The following is a 27,506-nucleotide window of genomic DNA, read 5'->3' as shown; positions in this document are numbered from 1 at the left end:
TTTTGTATTTTTAGTAGAGACAGTGTTTCACAGTGTTAGCCAGGATGATCTCAATCTCCTGACCTCGTGATCTGCCCGCCTTTGCCTCCCAAAGTGCTGGGATTACAGGCGTGAGCCACCGCGCCAGGCCAGGAGTTTTTGAGACCAGCCTGGCCAACAGAGTGAAACTCTGTCTCTACTAAAAATACAAAAATTAGCTGGGCATGGTGGTGGGCACCTGTAATCCCAGCTACTTGGGAGGCTGAGGCAGGAGAATTCCTTGAACCTGGGAGGTGGAGGTTGCAGTGAGCTGAGATTGGGCCATTGCACTCCAGCCTGGGCAACAAGAGTGAAACTGCATCTCAAAAACCAAAACAACAAACAAAAAAAGAATGAAAAATAGGCTGGGTGCGGTGGCTCATGCCTATAATCCCGGCACTTTGGGAGGCTGAGATGAGCAGATCACCTGAGGTCAGGAGTTTTTGAGACCAGCCTGGCCAACAGGGTGTAAACCCGTCTCTACTAAAAATACAAAAATAAGCTGGGCGTCGTGGCAGGCGCCCGTAATCCCAGCTACTCGGGAGGCTGAGGCAGGAGAATTGCTTGAACCTGAGGGCGCAGAGGTTGCAGTGAGCTGAGATCGCACCACTGCACTCCAGCCTGAGCAACAGTGAGACTCTGTCTCAAAAAAAAAAAAAAGAAAGAAAAAATAAAAAGAATGGTACCAGTAGCTAAGAGTGGACAAGTGCTAAAGAGGTAGGGGAGGTAACAGGAGGGGCTGAGGGCAGGGAGAGGGGAAGACTTGGCAGAAACAGGTAAGGTTGAGGTGGTGGAAAGGTTTGAGGGAAGGTCCCAGGCTGCAGGTGAAGGTAGTCTGGAGGAAGCTGACTTTGATCACTTGGCCAGCAGGGGAGAAGCAGAAGGAGCGGGATTCAGGGAAGGCCCTTGCAGCCTCTGGGCTGTTTGCTTCCTCTCTGACTGGAAGGTCCTGGTTAGGGGGTAGGGCCTGCATCCTTTGAGCTGTTTCACTTTCAAAGTGGCATCACAGGTGGATGGTTCTTTTAAAAACCCTGGCACCAATGGAATGAAATGGAACACGTAGGCAGCAGGAAGATTCGCCGCCGCCCACACCAGGGAAGTAAGGCTGGCACTGGGCTGCATGTGTGCCACCTCCAGGCAGCCAGGAGACTCCCCAGGGCAGAGAGGGCCTGCCCAGCACCCATGGCAGCTTCAGCACTTGCAGAGGGCAGCACCCCCTGGGGCCTGGGGTGGGGGAAGGGATTGGGTGAGCACCATGGGCTCCTTTGTCAGACCCAGGAAGGAGAGTGGGGGCAGCTACCGGAAGTAGGGGGATGAGAAGCTCCCTCCGGAATGTATGCCCCCATCTCCCCTCCCCTCTCCTCCCCTCTCCTCCCCTCTCCTCCCCTCCCCACATGCACAGCCCCTGCACATGCTCAGTGTGCCCATGAATTGGGTTGGTTGGGGGAGGGCACTGACTGGCACCCCCACTTAAAGGGCCAGTGCCACACTTGCCTGTTCCCAACAAGGGCAATGGGACCTGGCCACCTTTCCCCCAATACCGTTACTTCCTTTTGGACCCCCTCCCCCACTCCCTGGCAGCTTCCTCCTGCCCCACCCCACCAATCTCTGCCCACCCCTCTCCCTCATTCCCTGACCCTATTGCAGGCAGGGTCTGTCCACTGGGCACAGAAGTTTCCACCTGGGGTCGGGCAGTTCCTGCCGGGGAAGAAAGAGGGATCCTAAGACAGGCTGGGCAGGGGTGGTGGGAGGCTTCAACAATCACTCCGGTGAAACATACGTTCTCTGCGCTTCCCTCCCCCGGCCCAGTTGACCAAGAGGGTCCCAGAAAGCACAGGGCGTGAGGGCAGCTCTGGAAAGGCCCAGGGAGGCTGTGTCCAAGCCCAACTTCCCCAGCTAGGGCGTGTGATGGGGGGGTGGGGGTGTCTTGTAAACTGGAGCTTCCACCATTGCAGTAGGCGGAGTGGAGGCCCAGGCTTCAAGACCAAGCAGCAGGTGTGGGAACAACTGGAAGCAGCAAAGGGGGCGGGGCACCGAGGGACCCAGGCCTGGCTCCCACCCACAGCTGAGCCGGTTCTCTCCAGTGCTAAGCCCCAGCTCTGGCCCCAGGACGATCTCCTCCCTGCACACCCCTTACCCAGGAATCAGGGAGCCAGACGGGGGGAGGGGCGGACAGGGACCCTTTTCATGGACCCCTCCCATTTGGGTTCAGGCCCTCCCACACTCCCTGCTAGCATCCTCTCCTTTGTTCTCTTCTTGCCCCACCCACCCTCCAGCAGAGTGAGGTGGGGGTACAGGAATTAACCCACCGAGGTGCTGCCCTATTTGCGCCCTTCAGCCTTTTATGTGTAAGGGGGATGTTGGAGGAGCAGCTAGCAGCTTTCCTGCCTCCAGGCTCCTCAGCTTCTGGGCCCAGAAGGGCCAAACTCTTCACCTGCCCCTCCCTGGCATGACCAGCCCACAATGCACCCCCAGTACTCTCACCCACACCCCTCCCCCGACACTCCAGCAGCCCTCTGGAATCTTCTCTCACCTCCTAGACACACACACACACACAGAGGCACCTCCGGGTAAACAACCTTTGTCCACCTTTGTCCCGGGCCTCGTCTCTCCCTCGGGCTCCATGCTGAGGAATGCAGCTGGGAGGCTGCCAGCAAATGCCAAGGGGCCTCTGGGTCCCAGGCTAGCACCCCACAGCACCCCACAGGGGCAGGCAGGCCTCCAGAGGCTCTCCTGGAATCCAAAAAGCCACTTCCTCGCTAAGCCTCTGGTTTCCCGTCTGCAAAGTGGGGATGGTCATTCCTGCTGCCCTTCTTGACTGAGCCGTCTGAGGACCCAGGGTTCCAGGGGCAGGTCTCCCAGATGGGATTTTGCTTTCTCTTTAAACCCATGCGTTCCTAGAATCTGTTCCCTGTTTCATTGTAGGAGGCTCTGGCCAGGCCTGGGTGTGGCAGTATAGAAATGAAAGTTGTCCTGGCAACACACAAGATTTCATCAACATTTCCATCCCCAACAGCTCCTGGGCCGAGCCTCATCTTGCCCAACGTGGCCTGTCAAGATGAGGGCCTGGAAGAGAAGCCAGACTGGGCAGCCAGGCCTCTGCCCCTCCCCTTGCCTGGTGGCACAGCCAGCACTGGCTCACTGGTGAGTTGACTAATTTCCTCCGCCACCACTAGTTGTCCATGTTCATTGCTGCCTGACACCCAACACCAGCCTGCAAGGGCACCAGGAGGGGATGGAAGAGACAGGGTGTCTGGGGAAGGGTGGCTCTGAGTGTGAGGGGGTGGGTGAGCTTGTCTCAGAGCCTGACGCTGGCTGGTGGTATCTGCTGGCTGGTGGTATCTGCGTTACCCAGGCTGACCCAGCTCTCTCTGATGCAGACAGGCGAGGGCCTCACACACTTGAGAGAGAATTCACACCCACATGATGAGGCTGAGAGGAGCAGGACGCACAGACACATGGCAGGCACCAGGACAGCCAGGCTGCTCTGCTCTGCTCTGCTGGGGATCCATGCGCTGTTCCCCTCTGTCTCTTGACTTTATTTTCTACCAGGAGAGCGCCTCCCTTAGTACCCTTGGGAGGTAAGGGACAAACACAAACACGTGATGACTAACCTCAGGCCCAACCCCCTGCAGAGAGGGTCAGGGTTGGGGGCTGTCAAGAACAAGGAAGCACAAGGCACCCACAACCCGTCTAGTCCAGCCTTTAAACTGTGGGGAGAATACAGGGAGCTCAGGAGCAAACTCTGAAGGAACCCCTGGGCCTGGGTCTTCTCCGAAAATCCCTGTTCTCTCCTTCAGGGAAAGCTCACAGCTCCTCACAGCGATCTGGTATCTTGAGCGTCAGTTTCTGGCCGAAACTGGGGGCTCCTGACTGAACTCCCTCCCACCTAGAAAACCTTCTGTGCAGTCTGATTGCTCCAACACCCACAGAGCAGGATTCAGGTATCCTGGACACCTTGGGAGGTCCCCATCCAGAGGTCTGCTGTCCTGCCAGGCTTGGGGCAGCAGGGACTGGGACCCCACTCAGACCTCTCTGGGGCAAATGTTTTGGTTTTCACAACAGCCCTAGTGAAATCAATCCTAGACACTCCCATTTGGTCCCACCAAGGCCATTTAATTTCTCTGTAAAGGGTAAGATGACACAAAGGAGCCAACTATGGAAACAGTGAGGTGGGAGTCTGAACCGGTTTAGCTGTTCTCAGGTGGCACAGGGTGTTGACGGTGGTTTTCATCTGCCACCTGCCTCCTTGAGACCCAGCTGGCCTGAGTGTGCACGAAATGGGACCTTCTCCTTGGGTCCACCAGGCTGGGAGGCACCCCTAGGTACCCGGCCCCTCATCACAGCGGCAGCCCTCTCGGTTCCACATCTGGTTCTCCTGACGAAGCCGCTGGTTTTCGGTCCGGAGCCTCTCGATCTCGGCAGCCAGCTCCTCCACCTGGCGGCAGGACTGCTGGCCGGTGCACGCCTGCAGCTGCTGCAGCCTCCTAGTCTCCTCCTCGGCCTGCGACAGCCGCTTCTCCAGCTCCAGGTAGTCTCGCACCAGCTCCTGCTTGCTGCGGCCCTGCAGGCTCTCGGTGTGGAAGCGCTCGTAAATCTCAGAGAAGTCCTTCCGCTGGAACTCACCGTGCGCTCGGCCCCGCCCATCACCGTCCCCGGCCTCACTCTCCCCACTGGAACCTGGGTGGGAGATCCCATGGGGCACATCCAAGTTGGGCTCCTCCGGGTCTCTGTCATTCATCAGGAACTGGGTGGTGTTGTAGGGGGCCACGGGCTGGCCTTTGGCGAACATCTCCTCGCGGACCCGGGAGGCCCTCTGGCTCTGCCTCTCATCCCGCTGTTGTTTCTCAGCCCAGCTCAGCTCCAGGTAGGGTCGCCAGTGCCTTTTGCGCTTCGACGGCCGCCGACGGTGTTTCTTCCGGGCCAGCACAGCCTCCGCTGAGCAGCCCCCTGGGCTCTGGGTCCGGGGACTCCTACTGTTCCAGCCCAGGCCACCGACAGCCCCAGCAAGATCTTCATCCTCTGAGTGGCTCTCCATCCGCGGTGTCAGGGGCAGGGAACCACCAGAGTCATGAGGCTCAGGGGGTGTTTGGGGGCTCCCCGGGGCACCAGAGGTCTAAAGAGAGGGAGGAGGAAGAAGGATGGATCAGACAGCCTGTCCTTGGAGGTGGAACCCTTCCCTCTCTACCCAGCCTGAAGCCAACCTTCCCACACTCAGCTAACTTGGTCACTCTTAGCCCCTCAACCTGTTTCAACGATTTGTTTACAAAGCGACCTGTCTACTCTCTGTCCCCCAACCTTCCCCAAGTAAACTCATGGTGAGAGCAGGAATTTTGCCTGTATGTTTTTTTTTGTTTTTTTTTTTTTGAGCGGAGTCTCGCTCTGTCGCCCAGGCTGGAGTGCAGTGGCGCAATCTCGGCTCACTGCAAGCTCCGCCTCCCGGGTTCGCGCCATTCTCCTGCCTCAGCCTCTCCGAGTAGCTGGGACTACAGGCGCCCGCCACCACGCCCGGCTAAATTTTTTGTATTTTTAGTAGAGACGGGGTTTCACCGTGGTCTCGATCTCCTGACCTCGTGATCCGCCCGCCTCGGCCTCCCAAAGTGCTGGGATTACAAGCGTGAGCCACCGCGCCCGGCCCTTGCCTGTATGTTTCACTCTGTAATTTCAATGCCTAGAATAATACCTGGCACTGAGTAGGAGTTCCATAAATACTGTCCAAATGAGTAAAGTAGGAGAAGAAGAAAACTGGGATAGAAGATGGATCTTGATGCATTTGCTTGATCAGAAGCCCAAATGGCACCGGCTCTCCCCTCTTCCCAGAAAACCTGACTTTCAAACACAGCTGGCTTCATGGGCAGGTGACCTGTGAAGTCCCACAGAGGCCCCACGCCTGGCTTCATGCTGTCCTTGTCTTAAACATATTATTCAAAAAAAAACCCTTATTTTTATTTTATTTCATTTTTTGAGACGGAGTCTTGCTCTGTCACCCAGGCTGGAGTGCAGTGGCGCAATCTTGGCTCACTGTAACCTCTGCCTCCGGAATTCTCCAGCCTCAGCCTCCCGGGTAGCTGGGATCACAGGCACATGCCACCACGCCTGGCTAATTTTTTGCATTTTTAGTAGAGACAGGGTTTCACCATGTTGGCCAGCCTAGTCTCAAACTCCTGACCTCAGGTGATCCACCTGCCTCAGCCTCCCAAGGGCTGAGATTATAGGTGTGAGCCACCGTGCGAGGCCTACAATAAGTTTTTTTAGGCTCAGCATGGTGGCTCAGGCCTGTAAAGCCAGCACTTTGGGAGGCCGAGGTGGGCGGATTACCTGAGGTCAGGAGTTTGAGACCTCACTGCAACCTCCGCCTCCCGGGTTCAAGCGATTCTCCTGCCTCAGCCTCCTGAGTAGCTGGGACTAGAGGCGTGCACCACCATGCCAGGCTAATTTTTGTATTTTTAGTACAGATGGGGTTTCACCGTGTTGGCCAGGCTGGTCTGGAACTCCTGACCTCAAGTAATCTGCCCACCTCGGCCTCCCAAAGTGCTGGGATTATAGGCATGAGCCACTGCACCTGGGCTTTTTTTTTTTTTTTTTTTTTTGAGACGGAGTCTCGCTCTTTCGCCCAGGCTGGAGTGCAGTGGCCCGACCTCGGCTCACTGCAACCTCCACCTCCCAGGTTCAAGCGATTCTCCTGCCTCAGCCTCCGGAGTAGCTGGGATCACAGGTGCCCACTACCATGCCCAGCTAATTTTTTGTATTTTTAGTAGAGATGGGGTTTCACCATGTTGGCCAGGCTGGTCTCAAACTCCTGACATCAAGTGATCCACCCGCCTCGGCCTCCCAAAGTACTGGGATTACAGGCGTGAGCCACTACCGCCAGCCACCTTTTTTCATCTTTTAGAGCTTAGTTCCAATGTCACTTCCTCAGGGAGCCCCTCCTTGACCACCCTACCTAAAGTAGACTCCCCCATCTCCCCTCCCTAGTGATTCTATCACGTCACACAGTTGGCACAGCATTTAGCATATGGCCATTTAACATCTGTCTTCCTCATGTGAGAACGCATCTTGTCTGTCTGTCCAAGTCACCACTATATTCCTATGCACAGCACAAGGGCAGTGCTCAGTAAATATCTGTTAAGTGGACTAAAGCTTATAGGATCGGGAGATCCAAAAGATATTGGGAAATAAGACTTACGGCCGGGTGTAGTGGTTCATGCTGGTAATCCCAGCACTTTGGGAGGCCAAGGAGGGTGGATTGCTCAAGCCCAGGAGTTCAAGAGCAGCCTGGGCAACATGGCAAAACCCCATCTCTATCAAAAATTACAAAAAATTAGCCAGGCATGGTGGTGAGCACCTGTAATCCCAGCTACTTGGGAGGCTGAAGTGGGAGGATCACTTGAGCCCAGAAGGTTGAGGCTGCAGTGAGCTGTGATCGCACCACTGCACTGCAGCCTGAGTGACAGAGCTGGAGTCTCAAAAAAAAAAAGACTCCCCTTCTCTATCCTTCTGGCATAAAGAAGATGCAGCGGGCCGGGCACAGTGGCTCATGCCTGTAATCCCAGCACTTTGGGAGGCCAAGGCTGGTAGATCACCTGAGTTTAGGAGTTTGAGACCAGCCTGGCCAACATGGCCAAACACCGTCTCTACTAAAAATACAAAAAAATTGGCCGGGCATGGTGGCCCGCACCTGTAATCTCAGCTACTCGGGAGGCTGAGGTAGGACAATCGCTTGAACCTGGGAGGCGGAGGTTGCAGTGAGGCGAGATCACGCCACTGCACTCCAGCCTGGGTAACAGAGTGAGACTCTGTCTCAAAAAATAAAATAAAAAAATTAAATTAAACAATAAAATAAAATAAAATGATGGAACATATTTATTCCAGGCAGAAGTTGGTAGTTGGTATCACTCTCCAATATGAATGGCAGGAAAGAGATCCTCTCCAAGGAGAGGGAGGGTCAGCCTCCAGTCTGCAGTGAGAGAGTTCCAGAACTTATCTAAGAGGTAGAAAGGCTGTCAAAAGAGCATGTTCAGGGCATCTGTTTATCTCTGTTGTGGGAAGGGTGGGAGTACTGGGTGTGGGAGATGGGAAATGAATTGCTCTAAGTTTGTGGTTTGGGCAATTTCTAATAATAACCACTACCACTGGTATGTTGTTGAATAATATGCAACGCAGTCCAGAGACATGTGAGCATGGTCCATGCACACAGGGTGTGTACTGAGGAATGTGGTGTATGCGCGGCCCTTAAGAGCCAGGCATATGTCATGTGTGTTTTGCAGACCCTGAAGAGAATTTCAGGGAAAAGGAGGTATGTCAGGGTGTGTATGTGTGTGGGATGTGTATATATGTGGAGTTTGTTGTGATACTTCACCTGCAGGGAGATCACCAAATATAAGCAATAGCCCTTGTCTCCACCAGTGGCTTGGGCCAAATGAGACAGAGCTGTTGCCCCACCTGGGACAGGCAAGGCCACTGGGATGCCAAGGCATGGTGGCTTGTTGGTGTGCACAGTCACATGCTCCCAGCCCTCAGTAGAAGTGCCCTGTTGATCCTCCACCCTCACCCAAGCGAGCCCAGCCCCCTAGCCCTACCTGCTGCCTCCCTCCTGAAGACTTGGCCCTCTACCACCATGACCGCTACTGTAGATAAGTTGTGTGACCTGGCTGAACATTGTAGCCCTGACACGTCATGAATTCCGAATTCAGTCAAGCCAGAAAACATGGAATAGGCTAGGCAGGGTGGATCAGAAGCTCTCTAACCCCTGTCCTAAGCCCCTTGCTTATCTATAGGGAGTCATGGACTAAGGAAGAATGGGTAAGGGCAGGTAGTGAGAGAACACGGGCTGAACAAGCATGGGTTCTTGTTGCCGGGTTGGGAAGTGCCATCCTCTGAGGGCCTGATATGATCTTTCTCTCCTCTTTCGTGGGTTATATCCTACCCCCTACCTCCATTCCAAATTATTATTATTATTGAGAAAGTCTGACTTTGTCACCCAGGCTGGAGTGCAGTGGCGTGATCTCAGCTCAGTGCAACCTCTGCCTCCTGGATTCAAGTGATTATCATGCCTCAGCCTCCCAAGCAGCTGGGATTACAGGCATGCACCACCACGCCGGGCTAATTTCAGTTTTTTTTTTTTTTTTTGAGATGGAGTCTCGCTCTGTTGCCCAGGCTGGAGTGCAGGGGCATGAGCTCAGCTCACTGCAACCTCCGCCTCCCAGTTTCAAGCGATTCTCCTGCCTCAGCCTCCCAACTAGCTGGGATTATAGAAATGTGCCACCACGCCTGGCTAATTTTGTATTTTTAGTAGAGATAGGGTTTCTCCATGTTGGTCAGGCTGGTCTCGAACTCCTGACCTCAGGTGATCTGCCCACCTCGGCCTCCCAAAGTGCTGGGATTAAGGCGTGAGCCACTGCGCCCGGCTTCTAGCCCTTTTTTTTTTTTTTTTTTTTTTTGAGAGAGTTTTGCTCTTGTTGCCCACGCTGGAGTGCAATGGCGCAATCTCAGCTCACTGCAACCTCTGCCTCATGGGTTCAAGTGATTCTCCTGCTTCAGCCTCCTGAGTAGCTGGGATTACAGCCGCCTGTCATTACGCCCATCTAATTTTTGTATTTTTAGTAGAGACAGAGTTTCACCATGTTGGCCAGGCTGGTCTTGAACTCTTTTTATTTTTTTCTTTTTTTTTTTTTTTTGAGACGGAGTCTCGCTCTGTCGCCCAGGCTGGAGTGCAGTGGCGCAATCTCGGCTCACTGCAAGCTCCGCCTCCCGGGTTCATGCCATTCTCCTGCCTCAGCCTCTCCGAGTAGCTGGGACTACAGGCGCCCGCCACCACGCCCGGCTAATTTTTTGTATTTTTAGTAGAGACGGGGTTTCACCGTGGTCTCGATCTCCTGACCGCGTGATCCGCCCGCCTCGGCCTCCCAAAGTGCTGGGATTACAAGCGTGAGCCACCGCGCCCGGCCCGGTCTTGAACTCTTGACCTCAAGTGATCCACCCACCTCAGCCTCCAAAAGTGCTAGGATTACAGGCGTGAGCCACTGCGCCTGGCCTGTTTTTGTTTTTGTTTCTTTTTTGAGATGAAATGTCACTCTGTCGCCCAGGCTAAAGTGCAGTGGTGTGATCTCAGCTCACTGCAACCTCTGCATCCTGGGTTCAAGTGATTCTCGTGCATCAGCCTCTTGAGTAGCTGGTATTACAGGCATGTGCCACCATGCCCAGCTAATTTTTGTATTTTTAGTAGAGATGAGGTTTCACCATGTTGACCAGGCTGGTCTTGAACTCCTGGTCTCAAGTGAATTGCCTGCCTGGGTCCATTCCAAATTATGACCCAAAAACTCTTCTTCCTGCTTCAGACTTGGTTCTTAGCCTGGACAAAATGTAAACGTTCAACCCAGTCCCTCCATGCCCTCTTTGGACTTGAGGTCAAGGCAATGTTCTGTTGTCAGAAGGCCCTAAGTTTAAACCCTGGGTCTGTTGCTTGTAGACAGCATGATTCTGGAACAGGTATTTCAGGTCTCAGAACCTTAGCTTCCGGGAATTGGAAATAATTCCTACCTGAAAGCGTTAAGCGTTACTAAGATTTTTTTGTTTTTTTGTTTTTTTTTTTGAGACGGAGTCTCGCTCTGATGCCCAGGCTGGAGTGCAATTGTGAGATCTTGGCTCACTGCAACCTCTGCTCCCTGGGTTCAAGCGATTCTCCTGCCTCAACCTCCCAAGTAGCTGGGATTACAGGCATGTGCCACCACTACGCTAGGCTAATTTTGCATTTTCAGTACAGACAGGGTTTCGCCATGTTGGTCAGGCTGGTCTCAAACTCCTGACCTCAGGTGATCCACCCACCTAGGCCTCCTAAAGTGCTGGGATTACAGGTGTGAGCCACCGCACCCGGCCAGTTACTAAGATTTCATAAGCTAGCATAGACTGGGATTCTGGCCTATTGCCTAGTACATAGTACGGACTCGTCAAAATACTGGTTTTCCAAATCTGCACAAGAAGTTTGGATCTCAGCTGTGGGACCCATGCTCGGGGTACTCGGGTGGGCAGGAGGGCAGGGACTTACCTTGGCCTCCTCCAGGGCCACTGGTGACTCTGCATTACAGGCGGTCTGGTTCGGAGTGGCCATCATCTTCCGTTCCAAATCTTTCAGCAGACGCCTGGAACTAGTGACACACCTGCTTTGAACAACAACAGAAACCTAAATTCTGAAGGAACGTTCTCAGGAATAATCTGGCTGCCCAGAATTGTTTGCCCAGGCGGTGGCAGCCATTTTGTACCCCAGCCCTTCATACCCTTATTCTCAAATGCAGGCCCCGAAGGCTGCCTCCACCGCTGGTTTTCACACCTCCGGCCAGCAAGGGGCCAAATGGGATTCAGGGGCCGTCTTCCCTGTCCTGCTCCTCGGGTCCCTCACCAGGACTCATGTCCTGTACTGTCCTCCTGGAAGTCACCGAGGCCCAGGCTGGCAGCCAGGAAGCCAGGTGTAAGTTTTGTTTCCCCAACCACCAAAGGGGAAAAGGAGGACTGCCTGGGGAGGCTGGGAGTGCAGCGGGGCTGCTGCCGCCACGGGAGAACATGGAGCAAGCTCAGGAGTCCTTCCCCACTGTCTCCAGGGGCCCCAATCTTGATGCAGCCCTGCACCTCCAACCTTCTCCCCAAGCTGGGCTCCAAAGGCCAGAAGCACAGCTGGGACCTGGGCCAGCCTAGTGCTGAGGCCTTTCCTCTAAGGTCCTGGCCTGCCTCCCTCCTTCCTCTCAGAAAGGGAAACAGGGGAAAGGGGAAAGAGGTCTTTGCGCTACATGCAGCTGGGAGGGAAACCCAACTGGGATAAGGATGGATTTCTTGGAAGAGGGGAGATAGTCATGGAAAGAGGTTTTGCAAAGGTGGAACTGACCTATTCGCTGTCAAGGGCTATGCACACCACTACATCTGTGTGTCTTTCTGTGCGACTGCCTGTCGGTGCAATTCCCAACGCCTGAGCCCTACCTCTTGCTGCAGTTGCAGCAGCTCTGGTCAAGCCGCTCAGGCCACTAAGATGGGGGGAGGAGATAGCCTGAACGCGCGGTGCCTGTTGGGGATTGTAGTTCTTCTAGCCTGGAAAGCGATCCAAGCGCCTGTAACGTCAACAGCCACAACCGAGACTCCAAAACCCATCTACCCTTGCGCGGGGGCAGACGGCCGCCGCGCATCGCTGCCTTCTTCGATTGGTCAAGCCTTCTGCCAATATTCTCGCTTTTGGCAACGATTAGCTGTGAGGAGGCACAACTGGACCCGCCTTCTCCGAACTCAATTAAAGAGTTCATTGATGGCGTTAATCTTTACGGGGCAGAAAATAGATCCGGCTAAGATGGGCGGGGCAGTAGGCGCGGAGGGATCCTTGGCCTTTGAGGAAGGCGACGAGAAGATCGGCGGCCATCGCCGCCATTTTGGGCTGGGAGGAGGCAGCGGAGGGACTCGCTGCGCAGTGAGAGCACCCCGTGGGGGGTGGTCCGGGCGCGGGGAGAGGCCGGGCCGAGTGGGCTGCCTGAAGTGGCGGCGCCGGGAGACGGCGGGAAGTGGGACCGGGAGCCAGGGAGGGTGAAGGTTGGAGTCTCCCCGGCCGAGCCCGGTCCTCAAACCGTCCCGGCAGCCCCGCAGCCTCGCCTCTCACAGAGTGCGGGGTTCTTCGGTAATTACCGCGTGTTTCCCGAGACCCCAGCAGGGGAGAGGCTGGTGAAACGGCTCCCCTCTGCCGTCCTTCCACAGGGGCGCGGATCCTGAGGCCGAGCTCTGCCAACTTCCCTCCCCACCCCCATTCGGCCTGGGTATGGCGGCGAGGCCCCGCACAGAGGGACTCCCACTTCGACTGAAGAGGTGGGGGCGACGCCAGATTCCAGAGGCTGGCGCCGCGGGGGAGGGCGGAGGTCGCAGGTCTGGCCACAAGTCGGCGTGGCAGTCAGCTGGAGGCTCCGAGAGCGGAGATCCCAGTGCACCCACCTTACCTCGCTTACACCAAAGCGCCATCTCGCCGCCCGGGGTGCGAAAAACCACGGCCCTCTTAAACTACTGTAGCAACCACTAATTCCCCCTGGGACCAGCTAGAGAGGGGCACGTGGAAACCTTCACGAGCCCGGTGCCTGAAGGTCTCTGAGGCTCTTGCCCTCAAGATCTCTCCCATTCAGCCCCGATTCTCCGGACAACCTGACCTAGCATGTCGCCAGCCTCTTGGTGAAAGGCCTAAAGTGTGCTGCCCCACTTCTCTTGAAAGTTTACACCGAAGGGATGAGGTTTTGCCCTTTACAGGGTTGGGGCACAAAGTTGGAGTCGCTGCGGCTCCGAAATAGAAATGGAGTTGCCCATTTCGTATGCTTCATCAACATCTGCTCGCATTTTGAAATCCGAGTCTTAACTTTTACAAAACTTTTAGAGAAATGGCTGCCCTCCTAGAGGGAAAAACAACTACAGTAATTCCAATTCCATTGTAATCTTTGTAAGACTACAAAATCTTTCCAGTTTAAAGATTTTTCTCTTCCCACAGACTAAACAAAATCAGAGTATTTTGTGTTCTAGTGGTGTATTGTTACTAGGTAACCTCTATTTTTTGAAATTCCAAGTAATTGAAGGATCACTTTTGTAGATCCTAAATGCTACCAAAATAGAAATTGGAGTTTTTATCTACTTCATATGTGTAGCGTTTAAGAGATGAGGAGACCTGCTTTGAAAGAATAAACTCTTAACCTTACATTATAGCTGTAGCAGCTTCTTAAAGATTGAAGTTTGATGTGAAGTTCTTTTATTGAATTGCAGGTTAAGCCATCTTATTTCCTACTGCTTGAAATCTAAATCCAGAGAGATTTGTGGCTCAAGGATATCTTCAAATAAAAGTTTTATTGCTAAAATGTCAGTTAAAATTATGCCTAGGTAGGCGCTGAAGTAGGAGAGGCTTTGACGTAGCAGGGTGACTGGCAGTGAATTTTGTGGGTACCTTGTGATGAGTCTCATTATCAGTTACAAATGGTCAAAACATGCCTAAGCCTTCAGCCTTACTAAAAGTTTTCCAGAACTTGGCCTGGCGCGGTGGCTTACGCCTGTAATCCCAGCCCTTTGGGAGGTGGAGGCGGGTGGATCACCTGAGGTCAGGAGTTTGAGACCAACCTGGCCAACATGGTGAAGCTCTTTCTCTACTAAAAATACAAAATCAGCCGGGTGCGGTGGTGCGTGCCTGTAATCCCAGCTACTCAGGAGGCTGAGGCAGGAGAATCGCTTGAACCCGGGGGGGCAGAGTTTGCCATGAGCCTCTCACCGTTGCACTCCAGCCTGGGTGACAGAGTAAGACTCCGTCTCAAATTAAAAAAAAAAAAAAAGGAAAAAAAAAGGTTTTCCAGAACTGAAGTTCTGCTCCTTCTATTAATAACTTTTGTTCAGTTGGAGTGACAACTCCATAGCATTAACTTTTTTCCCTCTGCTCCCCAGATGTCTTACAACTGGATTACAAAATAGAATCATCATTGACTAGGGTCCTCAATCCAAAACTGGAACCACTTACTCCTAACTGAAGCTTCAGTACACTTGATCCCTACTGTGGGTTGATTTTTTGCCTACATATGACATGTTGGCTCTACACTGATCAAGAGATGTGAGTTTAAAAAAGCTAACTAACTTGGTAGGACTTAAATAGTCATAGGAGCAGAAAAGGCTTTTGAAGATGATCTTTGGGGGTCTTCTGTCAAGAATTTAATGGGGGAGGATCCTAGACACCTGGGATTCATCCTCCATTATGAAGTAATCTAGTGAAACTTTTGGATGCTACTGAGTGGCAAATACTGTACCAGCAGCAGAAATTTGTTACTCCTTTGTAAATGAAACTTACTATCCTTAAGATTGACCCACAGGCTTTTCCATTCTATGCTAAGAAAAATTGGGAATAGGCCGGGCACAGTGGCTCACATCTGTAATCGCAGCACTTTGGGAGGCCAAGGCGGTCAGATCACGAGGTCAGGAGATTGAGACCGGCCGGGCGCGGTGGCTCACGCTTGTAATCCCAGCACTTTGGGAGGCCGAGGCGGGCGGATCATGAGGTCAGGAGATCGAGACCACGGTGAAACCCTGTCTCTACTAAAAATACAAAAAATTAGCCGGGCGTGGTGGCGGGCGCCTGTAGTCCCAGCTACTCGGAGAGGCTGAGGCAGGAGAATGGCGTGAACCCGGGAGGCGGAGGTTGCAGTGAGCCAAGATCGCGCCACTGCACTCCAGCCTGGGCGACAGAGCGAGACTCCGTCTCAAAAAAAAAAAAAAAAAAAAAAGAGAGATTGAGACCGTCCTGGCAGACGTGGTGAAACTCCATCTCTACTAAAAATACAAAAATTAGCTGAGTGTGGTGGTGTGTGCCTGTAGTCCCAGCTACTTGGGAGGCTGAGGCAGGAGAATTGCTTGAACCCCGGGGGTGGAGGTTGCAGTGAGCCGAGATCACGCCACTGCACTCCAGCCTGGGTGACAGAGCGAGACTCTGTCTCAAAAAAAAAAGAAAAGAAAAATTGGGAATAAAACCGGCTTATTAATGGCCTCCTGGTTATCTAAGGAAAACACAGGACTGAAGGACTGAAAATTAGGAACTCCAAGCTCTGTTTCTGTGTGTGCTGCCCTTGACTTGGTTGACTTGGCCAGAGGCCAAATACTGATGATGAGGCCAAACTGGTCATTTTGTTGCTTAGTCTATTGTTCATCTACTGTTCAACCAGACTTTCAACTTCCTCTTCAGCTCTCCCCTCTCGGATGAGTTGCATTATGCTTTTATGACAAATTCTACAAACTCTATGTTCATTTGAAAATGGTATCAGTGCTGTCTCCCTCATAAATGCCTAGAGGAGTAACTAGTCTTAAGTCGCTATGTAAACACCTACGCCCTGTAACTTTGTTATATGAGAACTTCACAACGAATGCTTCAAAGATCATTGGGGCAGTTGGAAAGCCTGCCTTACCAAAGTGTGGCCTTAGTTGTCCATAGCATCACAAAAGAGCCATCTAAGTAGGCTGAATGAGGATCAGTCTCAGGGTGCCCACTGGTTGTGGCTGTGAAGTCCTGGACACTCATTTTGCCTGATGGCCAAATCCTAGGGACCAGTGACTATGTGTGAGTAGGATTCGTTGACAGAGATAGGAGTTTTTTTTTTTTGTTTTTTTTTCCTACTGCCTGTATAATTGCAGAAAAGGAGTGATTCTTTACAGTAATTCCCCTTCTTCGGGATGAAGATGCTTGCTTCTGTTTGGTTTCCACAGTTAATCAATTTTTTTTCTTTTCTTTTGAGATGGAATCTTGCTCTGTCACCCAGGCTGGAGTGCAGTGGCGCGATTTCGGCCCACTGCAACCTCCACCTCCCAGGTTCAAGCGATTCTCCTGCCTCAGCCTCCTGGTAGCTGGGATTATAGGCATTTGCCACCATGACTGGCTAATTTTTGTATTTGTATTTTATTATTATTTTTTGAGATGGAGTTTCGTCTGGTTGCCAAGGCTGGAGCGCAATGGCATGATCTTGGCTCACCACAACCTCCGCCTCCTGGGTTCGAGCGATTCTTCTGCCTCAGCCTCCCGAGGAGCTGGGACTATAGGCATGTGCCACCATGCACGGCTAGTTTTGTATTTTTAGTAGAGACGGGGTTTCTCCATGTTGGTCAGGCTGGTCTTGAACTCCCAACCTCAGGTGATCCTCCCGCCTTGGCCTCCCAAAGTGCTAGGATTACAGTCAATGAGCCACTGTGCCCGGCCTGTATTTGTATTTTTAGTAGAGACGGGGTTTTACCATGTTGGCCAGGCTGGTCTCCAACTCCTGACCTCAGGTGATCTGCCCGCCTCGGCTTCCCAGTGTGCTAGGATTGCAGGCGTGAGCCACCATGCCTGGCCAGTTAATCAATTTTTTATGCTCCTGTGTTTAGACCCCAACATCCTGTTCTTGATCTTTTTTGGCAGAAATTTGGCCAAAGATTAAAACTTTGCCTCCTGGACCATATATTTTGTTCCAGTTGCAAAGTATGACTTTTATCCTTTGGTCAGCAGTTCCCATGGTGTTTAGGGCCTGAATTTGACATTCTTTTTTTTTTTTTTTCTTTTTGAGATAGAGTCTAGCTCTGTTGCCCAGGCTGGAGTGCAGTGGCACGATCTTGGCTTGCTGCAACCTCTGCCTCCCGGGTTCAAGCAATTCTCCCTGCCTCAGCCTCCCAAGTAGCTGGGATTACAGGCGCCCACCACCGCGCCCGGCTAATTTTTGTAGTTTTTGTTTGTTTGTTTGTTTGTTTGTTTTTGAGACAGAGTCTCACTCTGTCACCAGACTGGAATGCAATGGCGCAGTCTTGACTCACTGCAACCTCCGCCTCCTGGGTTCAAGTGATTCTCCTGCCTCAGCCTCCCGAGTAGCTGGGACTACAGGTGGGTGCCACCATGCCTAGCTAATTTTTTAATGTATTTTTAGTAGAGACGGAGTTTTACCATATTGGCCAGGATGGTCTCAATCTCTTCACCTTGTGATCCGCCCACCTGGGCCTCCCAAAGTGCTGGGATTACAGGCGTGAGCCACTGTGCCTGGCCAATTTTTGTAGTTTTAGTAGAGACAGGATTTCACCATGTTGGCCAGGCTGGTCTCCAACTCCTGACCTCAGGTGATCTGCCCACCTCGGCCTCCCAAAGTGCTGGGATTACAGGCGTGAGGCACCGTGCGTGGCAACATTCTCTTTTTTTAAAAAAATAACTTTTTATTTCTAGCCTCAACCATTTACACTTTGCGTGAGAAAGAATAATAAAGTGGAATTGTTATTCCAGTGATGTGCAAATGTGAGAAATAGTACTTCTCCCAAAAAAACAAACCTTGAAACCCCACCAACTCAAGTGTACTTAAGTACTTAATGTTCAAGTACTATTTAACTATAACCAACTTTTCCACCACACTGTTGTGAATATTTGTTGCTAGCTGTTATGGGTATAAGTGATCAAGGGAAGAACTGATGCATTACCTAATGCTTGACTAAATATAGCCAGCCCTTAAGTAGGTAGACTATTTGGTTGTGGGTTTTGTTGTTTAAGTCTGTGGAGTCCCTCTTTGGTTTCTCTAACTTTTGCAGTCATTAGGGCAGAGTGTGTTTATTTACATTTCTCCAAGCAAAGTCTTGCTCTGTTGCCCAGGCTAGAATACAGTGGCGGGCTCTCGGCTCACTGCAACCTCTGCCTCCCAGGTTCAAGCAATTGTCCTGCCTCGGCCTTCCGAGTAGCTGGGATTACAGATACCTGCCACCATGCCTGGCTAATTTTTGTATTTTTAATAGAGATAGGATTTTGCCATGTTGGCCAGGCTGGTTTCGAACTTTTGACCTCAAGTGATTCATCTGCCTCGGCCTCCCAAAGTGCTGGGATTACAGGCATGAGCCACCATGCCTGGCCTAAATTTACTTTTTAATAGAGACGAGGCTGGTTATGTTGCCTGTGTTGGTAACTATGTTGCCTAGGCTGGTCTCAAGTGCCTGAGCTCAAGTGACCCTCCTGCCTTGGCTTCCCAAAGTGTTAGGATTACAGGCATGAAGCCACTGCGCCTGCCCTGTCTAATCTTTATTATGCTTCCCCTTTTTAGAGATACTTAGTCTATTTTTCAGAACTAAACCAGTCTGGAACTCCCTGGCTCGCTCTCCTAAAACTCTGAAGTCTAAAGGACCCTGTCTCCTGAGGGCTCTAAGAAAAGCTGTCCAGCTAGCTGTGTCAGTTTGAGAAGCAGTTTTTCCTGGTTAAATACCTAGGCCCCAGTAGGAAAAAGGGAACAAACTGAAATTGCTAATTTGTAAGCTTGGTCTTTTGAGCAGCTCAGTTAAAATGCTTGACAGAGGACTTAAGTGAAAGGCTAGAGTGGGCTTGGGGATCATTTATCATCAAAGCCCCCTGTTTAATATAGGTAAATCAGCGGGGTGTGTTGGTCCCAGCTACTCAGGAACCTGAGGTGGGAGGATCGCTCAAGCCCAGGAATTTGAGGCTGCAGTGAGATTTTTTTTTTTTTTTTTTTTTTTTTTTTGAGGCAGAGTCTCTCTCTTTCACCCAGGCTGGAGTGCAGTGGCGCGATCTCGGCTCACTGCAGGCTCCGCCCCCCGGGGTTCACGCCATTCTCCTGCCTCAGCCTCCCGCGTAGCTGGGACTACAGGCGCCTGCCACCTCGCCCGGCTAATTCTTTGTATTTTTAGTAGAGACGGGGTTTCACCGTGTTAGCCAGGATGGTCTCGATCTCCTGACCTCGTGATCCGCCCGCCTCGGCCTCCCAAAGTGCTGGGATTACAGGCGTGAGCCACCGCGCCCGGCTTTTTTTTTTTTTTTTTGAGACGGAGTCTCGCTCTGTCGCCCAGGCTGGAGTGCAGTGGCACAATCTCAGCTCACTGCAAGCTCCGCCTCCCGGGTTCACGCCATTCTCCTGCCTCAGCCTCTCCAAGTAGCTGGGACTACAGGCGCCTGCCACCACGCCCGGCTAATTTTTTGTATTTTTAGTAGAGACGGGGTTTCACCGTGGTCTCGATCTCCTGAGCTCGTGATCCGCCCGCCTCGGCCTCCCGAAGTGCTGGGATTACAAGCGTGAGCCACCGCGCCCGGCCTGCAGTGAGATATGATAGTGCCACTGCAGTCTAGCTTGGGCAACTTTAGGAGACCCCAGCTTTTTTTTTTTTTTTTTTTTTCCCAACTTTTTTTTTTTGGAGACAGGGTTTCACCATGTTACCCAGGCTGATCTCAAACTACTGAGCTCAAGCATTCTGCCCACCTTGGCCTTCCAAAGTGCTAGGGTTACAGGTTTGAGTCACCGGGCCTGCTGAAACCCCAATTCTTAAAAAAAAAAACCAAAAACAAAACTTTTTGTTTTTCTTGAGATAGAGTCTTATTATGCCGCCTAGGCTGGAGTGCAGTGTGGCGTGATGTTGGCTCACTGCAACCTTTGCCTCCCAGATTCAAGTGATTCTCCTGCCTCAGCCTCCCAAGTAGCTGGGATTACAGGCACCCACCACCATGCCCAGCTAATTTTTGTTTTTTGTTGTTGTTGTTGTTTTTGTTTTTGAGACGGAGTCTCGCTCTGTTGCCCAGGCTGGAGTGCAGTGGTGTGATCTCGGCTCACTGCAAGTTCTGTCTTTCGGGTTCACGCCATTCTCCTACCTCAGCCTCCCGAGTAGCTGGGACTAAAGGCGCCCACCACCACGCCCAGCTAATTTTTTATATTTTTAGTAGAGACGAGGTTTCACCATGTTAGCCAGGATGGTCTCGATCTCCTGACCTCGTGATCCGCCCACCTTGGCCTCCCAAAGTGCTGGGATTATAGGTGTGAGCCACTGCACCTGGCCAATTTTTGTATTTTTAGTAGAGACAGGGTTTCACCATGTTGGCCAGGCTGGTCTGGAACTCCTGACCTCAGGTGATCTGCCTGCCTTGGCCTCCCAGAGTGCTGGGATTACAGGCGTGAGCTACTGTGCCCGGCCTTTTTTTTTTTTTTTTTTGAGGCTGAGTTTCACTCTTGTTGCCCAGGCTGGAGCGCAATGGGGCGATCTCGGCTCACTGCAAACTCCGCATCCCGGGTTCAAGTGATTCTCCTGACTCAGCCTCCTGAGTAGCTGGGATTACAGGCATGCGCCACCATGCCCGGCTAATTTGTATTTTGTATTTTTAGTAGAGATGAGGTTTCTGCATATTGGTCAGGCTGGTCTCAACTCCCGACCTCAGGAGATCCACCCACCTCAGCCTCCCAAAGTGCTAGGATTATAGGCATGAACCACCACACCCGGCCTAAGCTTTTTTTTTTTTTAAATTAAAATATAGGTAACTAATTCTTCTCTCTGCCATGAGAGCAATATGCTAGTTAAATGTTTCAATAGAAAGTGTAGAAATAGGAGGCCGGGGATGGTGGCTCACGCCCATCATCCCAGCACTTTGGGAGGCCGAGGCAGGTGGATCACGAGGTCAGGAGATTGAGATCATCCTGGCTAACACAGTGAAACCCTGTCTGTACTAAAAATACAAAAAAATTAGCCGGGCGTGGTGGCGGGCGCCTGTAGTCCCAGCTACTTGGGAGGCTGAGGCAGGAGAATGGCGTGAACCCGGGAGGCAGAGCTTGCAGTGAGCCGAGATCACGCCACCGCACTCCAGCCTGGGCGACAGAGCAAGACTCCATCCCCCCCCGACCAAAAAAGAAAAGAAAGTGTAGGAATAGGCTGGGCTTGGTGGCTCACAACTGTAATTTTGGGAGGCCGAGGAGGGCACATTGCTTGAGCCGAAGAGTTTGAGACCAGCCTGTGCAACAGGGTGAAACCCTGTCTCTCCAAAAAAAAAAAAGGAAAAAAAAAGCCAGGCGTGGTGGCAAGTACCAGCTACTCAGGAGGCTGCGGTGGGAGGATCGCTTTAGCCTGGGAAGTGGAGGTTGCAGTAAGTCCAGATCACGACACTGCACTCCAGCATAGAGACCCATCTCAAAAAAAAAAAAAAAAAGCCGGCGCAGTGGCTTATGCCTATATTCCCAACACTTTGGGAGGCTGAGACGGGCAGATTACTTGAGGTCAGGAGTTTGAGACCAGCCTGGCAACCATGGCGAGACCCCCTCTCTACTAAAAATATAAAAATTAGCCAGGCGCAGTGGCGTGCACCTGTAATCCCGGCTACTTGGGAGGCTGAGGCAGGAGAGTCGCTTGAACCCAGGAGGCTGAGTTTGCAGTGAGCCGAAATCACGCTACTGCATTCCAGCCTGGCGACAGAGTGAGACTCTGTCTCAAAAAAAAAAAAAAAAAGTATAGAAAGTGTTAATACAAAACTGAAATTTTGAATAAACCTCATCATTGTGAGATATAAATGCAAAAAAAAGGTAAAATGCTAGTGCCTTTGAAAGCAAAATTCAGACATACTTGCATAGCTTGAAGTAAATTGATGTATGAGAGTTACTTATAATTAGATATTTGTATATATATATATATATATATTTTTTTTTTTTTTTTTTTGAGACAGTTTCGCTCTTCTTGCCTAGGCTGGAGTGCAGTGGCACGATCTCCTCTCACTGCAACCTCCACCTCCCGGGTTCAAACGATCCTCCTGCCTCAGCCTCCCAAGTAGCTGGGATTACAGGCATTCGCCACCACACCCGTCTAATTTTTGTATTTTTAGTAGAGACGGGGTTTCTGTATGTTGGTCAGGCTGGTCTCTAACTCCCGACCTCAGGTGATCTGCCCACCTCAGCCTCCCAAAGTGCTGGGATTACAGGCATGAGCCACTGTGCCCAGACTAGATATTTGTATATTTGAAGACTGGACTGAATTTGTCTTCTAAAACATGCTTTTTCTGATGATAAATGCATTTATAGTCTTTCCAAGATTCATTTTGTAAATATCCTTTTTCTAATAGTAGGAGAAATAAGATTTTCATAGGTGAAAATCTATGAAAGAGGTCTCGGCCGGGCACGGTGGCTCATGCCTGTAATCCCAGCACTTTGGGAGGCCGAGGTGGGCGGATCACCTGAGGTCAGGAGTTCCAGACCACCCTGACCAACATGGAGAAACCACGTCTCTACTAAGAATACAAAATTAGCCAGGCGTGGTGGCACATGCCTGTAATCCCAGCTACTAGGGAGGCTAAGGCAGGAGAATCGCTTGAACCTGGGAGGCGGAGGTTGCAGTGAGCCAAGACTGCGCCATTGCACTCCAGCCTGGGCAACAAGAGCGAAACTCCGTCTCAAAAAAAAGAAAAAAGGGTCTAATATCAGAGATAATCACTGCTGCATCCTACAGTTAAGTCAAAATGAGGCTTCAGCTCTGCACTGTAAAGCCAGAGGGCACTGTTGCTGCCTTTCCAAGCAGCTGTTTTTCTGGGGCTGCTGCATGACGTCATAGCAGAAGAAAAAAACACGAAGAAAACTATTTCAAAATAAATGTTTAATTTTTAGACCAAAGAAAAACTCGATCATACATTGTCTCCAGTGGACCGTATGTGCCAGAACAGGACCAACTCAGTCCAGCTTTGAAGGCCCTGATTCAGTCCTACTGGTGTAATCTCCCTTGATTTATTGATTTGTGTATGCTTCTTATGCAATACAAGGTGCATTTTACTCTTGAAGTCCCTATCACTTCCACCATTGCCATTTAACTGCAAAAGCATGCTTCCTAATGGGTTTTCTTCCCCCTTCCCTGCAGAAGTTCTGAACCTTCAAGGAGTTTGACAATCTTATGAATCTCTTGAACCTTCTCCCCAGAAAAATGTACATACAAGTCTACAAATAATTTCATGGGGTTCATGGACCCCAAGGCCCACAATGGTTTCTAAGACCCCAAATTAAGGAACCTCTGTGCTAGTGATTTGAGCAACGCAATTGCCCTCAGAAAACACTGACAGGGCAGGTGAAGGACTGGGTTAACCAAAGTGACAGGAGGGAATAATCTCATAATTTCTATTTTTATTTTGGGGCAAAATTTAGTTCTCAGGGCCTCCCTACATTTAAGAGCAGAACTACTCAAGAACCTAAGCAGCTATCAGCATAGTTTAAGCGATTTAGAATAGGGCTGTGCAAGGGAATGTACAGGGTTCCTCATTCAGCTGAGGACCTCATTTAGCTCCTTAACTGGAAGCTTTACATTTGATCTGCAGTGAGGGGCCATTTCTAATTTTAGTTTGACCCACATGGAAAGGTGGATAGCTCTTTTTTTTTTTTTTTTTTTTTTTTTTTTTGTATAGAGAGCACGTAGAATTGGACAATTAGGGTAAGTCCTTGGAATCCCCCAAACAGCCATTTCCTTTATAAATCCAGTATTTCTTACCTCTGAATGTCTTAAAGAGCTGCCTCACAAATTAATCTAACCATTGCTTGCACTAAGAAGTTTGCCAAGAGCCTCTTCCAGGCATCCAGGAACTTCTTCCAGCCTTATTGGGGGAAGGAAGAGATTACTGAAAACCAACTTGTAGGAATGAAATGAGGCTGTCAATTGTCTAACCTAACAAACTGCCCAATTAGGTTTACATTTTTTGTTATTAGACTTTTGAATGGCCGAGGCAGAGTTAAATTTAAAATTTTGGATCGTAGCCACTTTCCACTCGCCTAAACACTCAATACCGGTTTGTTTATTTTTCCAGCATCAAGAAAGAAAACCAAGGCACTAGAAAGCAAGCACACTTAAGTATTGAAGATAATTACATCTTAAATTTTGCCTGAACTGTATATTGTAGCATACTTAAACCCATTCAAGGAAAAAATTGGCAAATTGAAAATTCTCCCATTAAAGATAGATATTTTTGCAAACTGACAAATTTGATTTCGGTACTCCTCCCCAAAAATGCAATCACATAAAATAAATCAATACTATTTTGAATTAGCTCTAGAAATCACACTGAAACTATGTTACATTTACAAATATTAAATTTATTATAACTAAAATGAATTTAATTGTCCTCAGATTTGGCCACCTTATAGCTCCGTTTAAGGAGGGGATTTGTTAAAAACAAAAATGCATTGTAACTTGGTCAAATTACTTTCACATTAAAGAAAAAAACTTCTAGAAAGGAAAACAGGAAAAGCAACTCTTCAGTTTCACATAATTAAAAGAACAGGAGAAAGCACGCAAGCTACATATAGCTAAATTTACGAAACCAAAGCCAGGGGGATTTCTCTTCTGATTATGTGTCATAAAAAGGTCCACTGTCTTATATACACATGTATATAATGTTACATTCCATCACTGTAAAAAGTCCCCTTTGCCCCCTCCCCCAAAAAGTTTCAGTCTAGTCTCCAAACTTGGAAAGCGGCGCTCGCTCCTGCTGCCGGTGCAGTTCGTTCTCGGTCAGCAGCTGGAGGTTCTCTGCGCGCAGCCGGTCCAGCTCCAGCTCTAGCTCCCGCACACGCGCGTCGTCGCCACCCAGCCGCTTGCTCTCCAGCCGCAGCCGGTTGTTCTCGTCCTCCATGCGCGAGAGACACTTCTCCAGTTCCAGGTACTCCTTGATGAGCTCCTGCTTGCTCATGTTCTGCAGGCTCTCCGTGTGGTACCGCTCGTACGTCTCCGAGAAGTCCCGCTGCAGAAACTCGCTGCCGTCCCCTCCCATCCCATCGCTGCCCCCATCCTCCTCACCCCCTTCTTCCATGAAGTCGTCATCGCTGGTGTCGTCGGATTTGGCGGCGGCCCGCTTGGAGTACAGGCCAGTTTTGAGATCCGGCTCCTCCTGGTCGTGATCATCCATGAGGAACTGCGTGGTGTTATAGGGCGCGACCGGCTGGCCCTTGGCGAACATCTCGGCTCGGATCCTTGAAGCTCGAAGGCTCTGTTTCTCGTCGAACTTTTTCTTCTCCTCCCAGCTCAGCTTGTAGTACGGTTTCCAATGCCGCTTCTTCTTGGACGGGCGTCTCCTATGTTTTTTCTTCCCCAGCTGTCTCTGCTGCTGTCCCCACTCCTCTTCTCCCCCTGCGGCAGGAGCCCCCAACTTACTGGCCTCGGAGTCATGACAAGGCTGGGCGAGCAGCTCGGCCTCGGGCGTCGGTTCCACTTCTGCCGGCGGCGGGAAGTCGCCGCCAGCGGACGAGTCGTCCCCATTCTGGCCCTTCTCGCCCTCTCTCAGGCAGCTAGATTCTGGACAGGCCTGGGTCTGCAAGGGAGGTGGTTGGGACTCCAGGCTCCCTTCCCCCTCCGGCCCCGGACGGCCACCCAACAGGGGGAACGCTCTCGATTGCCACCTACTGTCCTCCTCGGGCACCCGCTCCTCCGCGCCTGGGGGGCGCTCAGGGTTCAGCTCTTCCTGGACAGCAGCAGCACCTGTACAGTTGCTAGTTTGAGGCTGGTGTTGATATTCTGACAAGAATGGCTCGGCCATGGCTAGTAGAGTCCTCGAAGTTTAAGAAATTTTGGCTAGTAAGTCCTTAAGGAAAAAAATGGGTTTTTCTTAAAAAAAAAAAGAAAAGAAAAAAAACACAGTCCAACAGAGTCCTCTTCAGTTTGTAATTCCTGCAGTGACGCCTTTAGCTAGTCCTATCAGCAAACTCCAATTGCAATCTGGGGAGCTCAAGTCAGTAAAGGGTTAAGCGCCCACAGTGCGGCCAGCTAGCGGGTCCAAGGGGGTGCAGCGGCAGGAACAGTACGTAATGTGCGGAGGTGGGCCTCAAACCTCCAAGCGGAGCACCCCAATAAAGGAGTTGGTGAGCAAGGTGATGCGGGTAAGTCCAGTGCGTGAAACCCAGCCCCGAAGGGGTTAAAACTACCGATGACGCTGCCTCCGAGGGGCCAGATCCACAAAGGGTTAAATCCCCTGCCGCAGAGCCCACAAGGGGTTAAAGTCCCGGCGCCACCTCCTCCCACTTCCACGGGTGTCGCTTCCACCCAAGCTCCCAGTTCCCTAGGCCCGGCCGGAGCCTCAGCAGAGGACAGACAAACTCATCTCCCCTTTGGCTCGATGCTCTGCTCTGCTCAGTTCTCCTCCGCCTCCTCCTCTTTTTCTCCCTCCCTCCTCCCCCTTCCCACAGCTCCTCTTCCGCCTCCTCCCCCGACTTTCCCTCCCAACCTGCCTCTCCACCTGCCAACTTCCAACTGCTGTCTCCCAGCCCTCTGCGCCCCTTTTATATAGAAGCTTGTTCGCCCCGCCCATGCGCATGCGTAACGGAGTTCCCTTTGCGGGGCGCCGGGAGTCGTAGTTCTTATCTTTCGGGCCCGCCGTCCTCGCGCGCCGTGCGACGTAGCCAATCCCAGAACGCGTAGGGGGCGTCTCCCTGGCCACCACCTTCCATCGCTTAGCCCTCGCTAAAGAAACGCGAGCGGCCATTGGTGAAAAATCACACGACTCGCTGAGGAAGGACGGCCAATCGCAGAGAAGATGGGGCGGGTTCTGGACCGTACCATTCTGTTTCAGGAATACGAGAAGATTCGATGGCCTATGAGAGTCCACCCAGAATATTTTTACGGAAAGGTGCGTTATAAAGGCTATTATCGTATTCTGTTCTCAGCGGAAGGGTTCCGAAGGTTATGAACCTTTATTAACTAACGCAAGAATGGTTTATTCCTAAAAAGTAGTCCCTAAAATGTAAAATAATTAAATCCTTTAAAGAGAGACGTCGGCCCACGGCTGCTAACTCGCGATTCTTAAGATTACAGAAACGGCTTCAAGGCGGGTAGTGAGCGCCTGAGACTGACGCTTGCGGAAGGATATCGCGAGCACATTTTGTAAAGAACGAAAAGCGCATGAAGAAGTAAACAAATGAAGAATAAAAAGTGCCGCCTTAAAGGGACAGTGTGACTGCCTTTAGCGCCGCAGGCTCGCACTAGGCCTCGGAAGACGAAAAGGCGGGTTCGAGTCCCGGTGACGCCGACTCCCGGACTGACCTCGGTACCCTTAGCTGAAGGTGGGGGAGTCCCAGCCCCAGCCTGGTCTCAGAAGGCGGCCCCCACCCCAGGGGCCAATGCAAACTGGTGATTCGCGGCCAAGGCTCTTCCCTGGGCCAAGATCGGAAAGCCGGGGCCGAGGGCGGGCGGCGAGGGGGGTGGAGGGGGAAGCGGGGGAAGGCCTCGCCCCCACGCCT

The 27,506-nt window shown here is 51.4% G+C and overlaps 3 protein-coding genes across 10 annotated transcripts; 1 reads left to right on the top strand and 2 right to left on the bottom strand.

The window, feature by feature from the left end:
* The first annotated feature begins 1,001 nt into the window (after positions 1–1,001).
* LOC129469716 (uncharacterized) lies at positions 1,002–4,947 on the top strand. 2 transcript variants are annotated; one of them, XM_055256581.2, is made up of 3 exons: positions 1,002–1,264; positions 3,035–3,162; positions 3,819–4,947. In XM_055256581.2, the coding sequence occupies exons 1-3, from the start codon at positions 1,069–1,071 to the stop codon at positions 3,855–3,857; spliced, it is 363 nt and encodes a 120-aa protein (XP_055112556.1). In that variant the 5' UTR covers positions 1,002–1,068; the 3' UTR covers positions 3,858–4,947. The 2 variants fall into 2 exon arrangements, with proteins under 2 accessions (XP_055112556.1, XP_063485333.1); XM_063629263.1 differs by lacking the exon at positions 3,819–4,947 and adding an exon at positions 3,399–3,701 and having other exon boundaries at positions 1,002–1,117.
* Positions 4,114–14,321, bottom strand: HEXIM2 (HEXIM P-TEFb complex subunit 2). 7 transcript variants are annotated; one of them, XM_055256573.2, is made up of 3 exons: positions 12,676–14,321; positions 11,063–11,177; positions 4,114–5,134 (listed from the first exon to the last, which is right to left on the bottom strand). In XM_055256573.2, exons 1-3 carry the CDS (start codon positions 12,792–12,794, stop codon positions 4,340–4,342), a joined length of 1,029 nt encoding a protein of 342 aa, XP_055112548.1. In that variant the 5' UTR covers positions 12,795–14,321; the 3' UTR covers positions 4,114–4,339. The 7 variants fall into 7 exon arrangements, with proteins under 7 accessions (XP_055112548.1, XP_055112549.1, XP_055112553.1 ...); XM_055256574.2 differs by having other exon boundaries at positions 11,063–11,174; XM_055256578.2 differs by having other exon boundaries at positions 11,063–11,174; positions 12,981–14,321.
* Positions 14,322–22,876: 8,555 nt separating this feature from the next.
* HEXIM1 (HEXIM P-TEFb complex subunit 1) lies at positions 22,877–27,025 on the bottom strand. Its single transcript, XM_055256572.2, has one exon. It carries the CDS (start codon positions 25,808–25,810, stop codon positions 24,731–24,733), a length of 1,080 nt encoding a protein of 359 aa, XP_055112547.1. The 5' UTR covers positions 25,811–27,025; the 3' UTR covers positions 22,877–24,730.
* Between the last annotated feature and the right edge of the window lie 481 nt (positions 27,026–27,506).

The sequence above is a fragment of the Symphalangus syndactylus genome, chromosome 20, assembly GCF_028878055.3.
Source record: "Symphalangus syndactylus isolate Jambi chromosome 20, NHGRI_mSymSyn1-v2.1_pri, whole genome shotgun sequence".
Taxonomy (NCBI): domain Eukaryota; kingdom Metazoa; phylum Chordata; class Mammalia; order Primates; family Hylobatidae; genus Symphalangus; species Symphalangus syndactylus.
The sequence above is the reverse complement of the archived record's forward strand: the minus strand, read 5'-3'. Positions and strand labels throughout refer to the sequence as shown.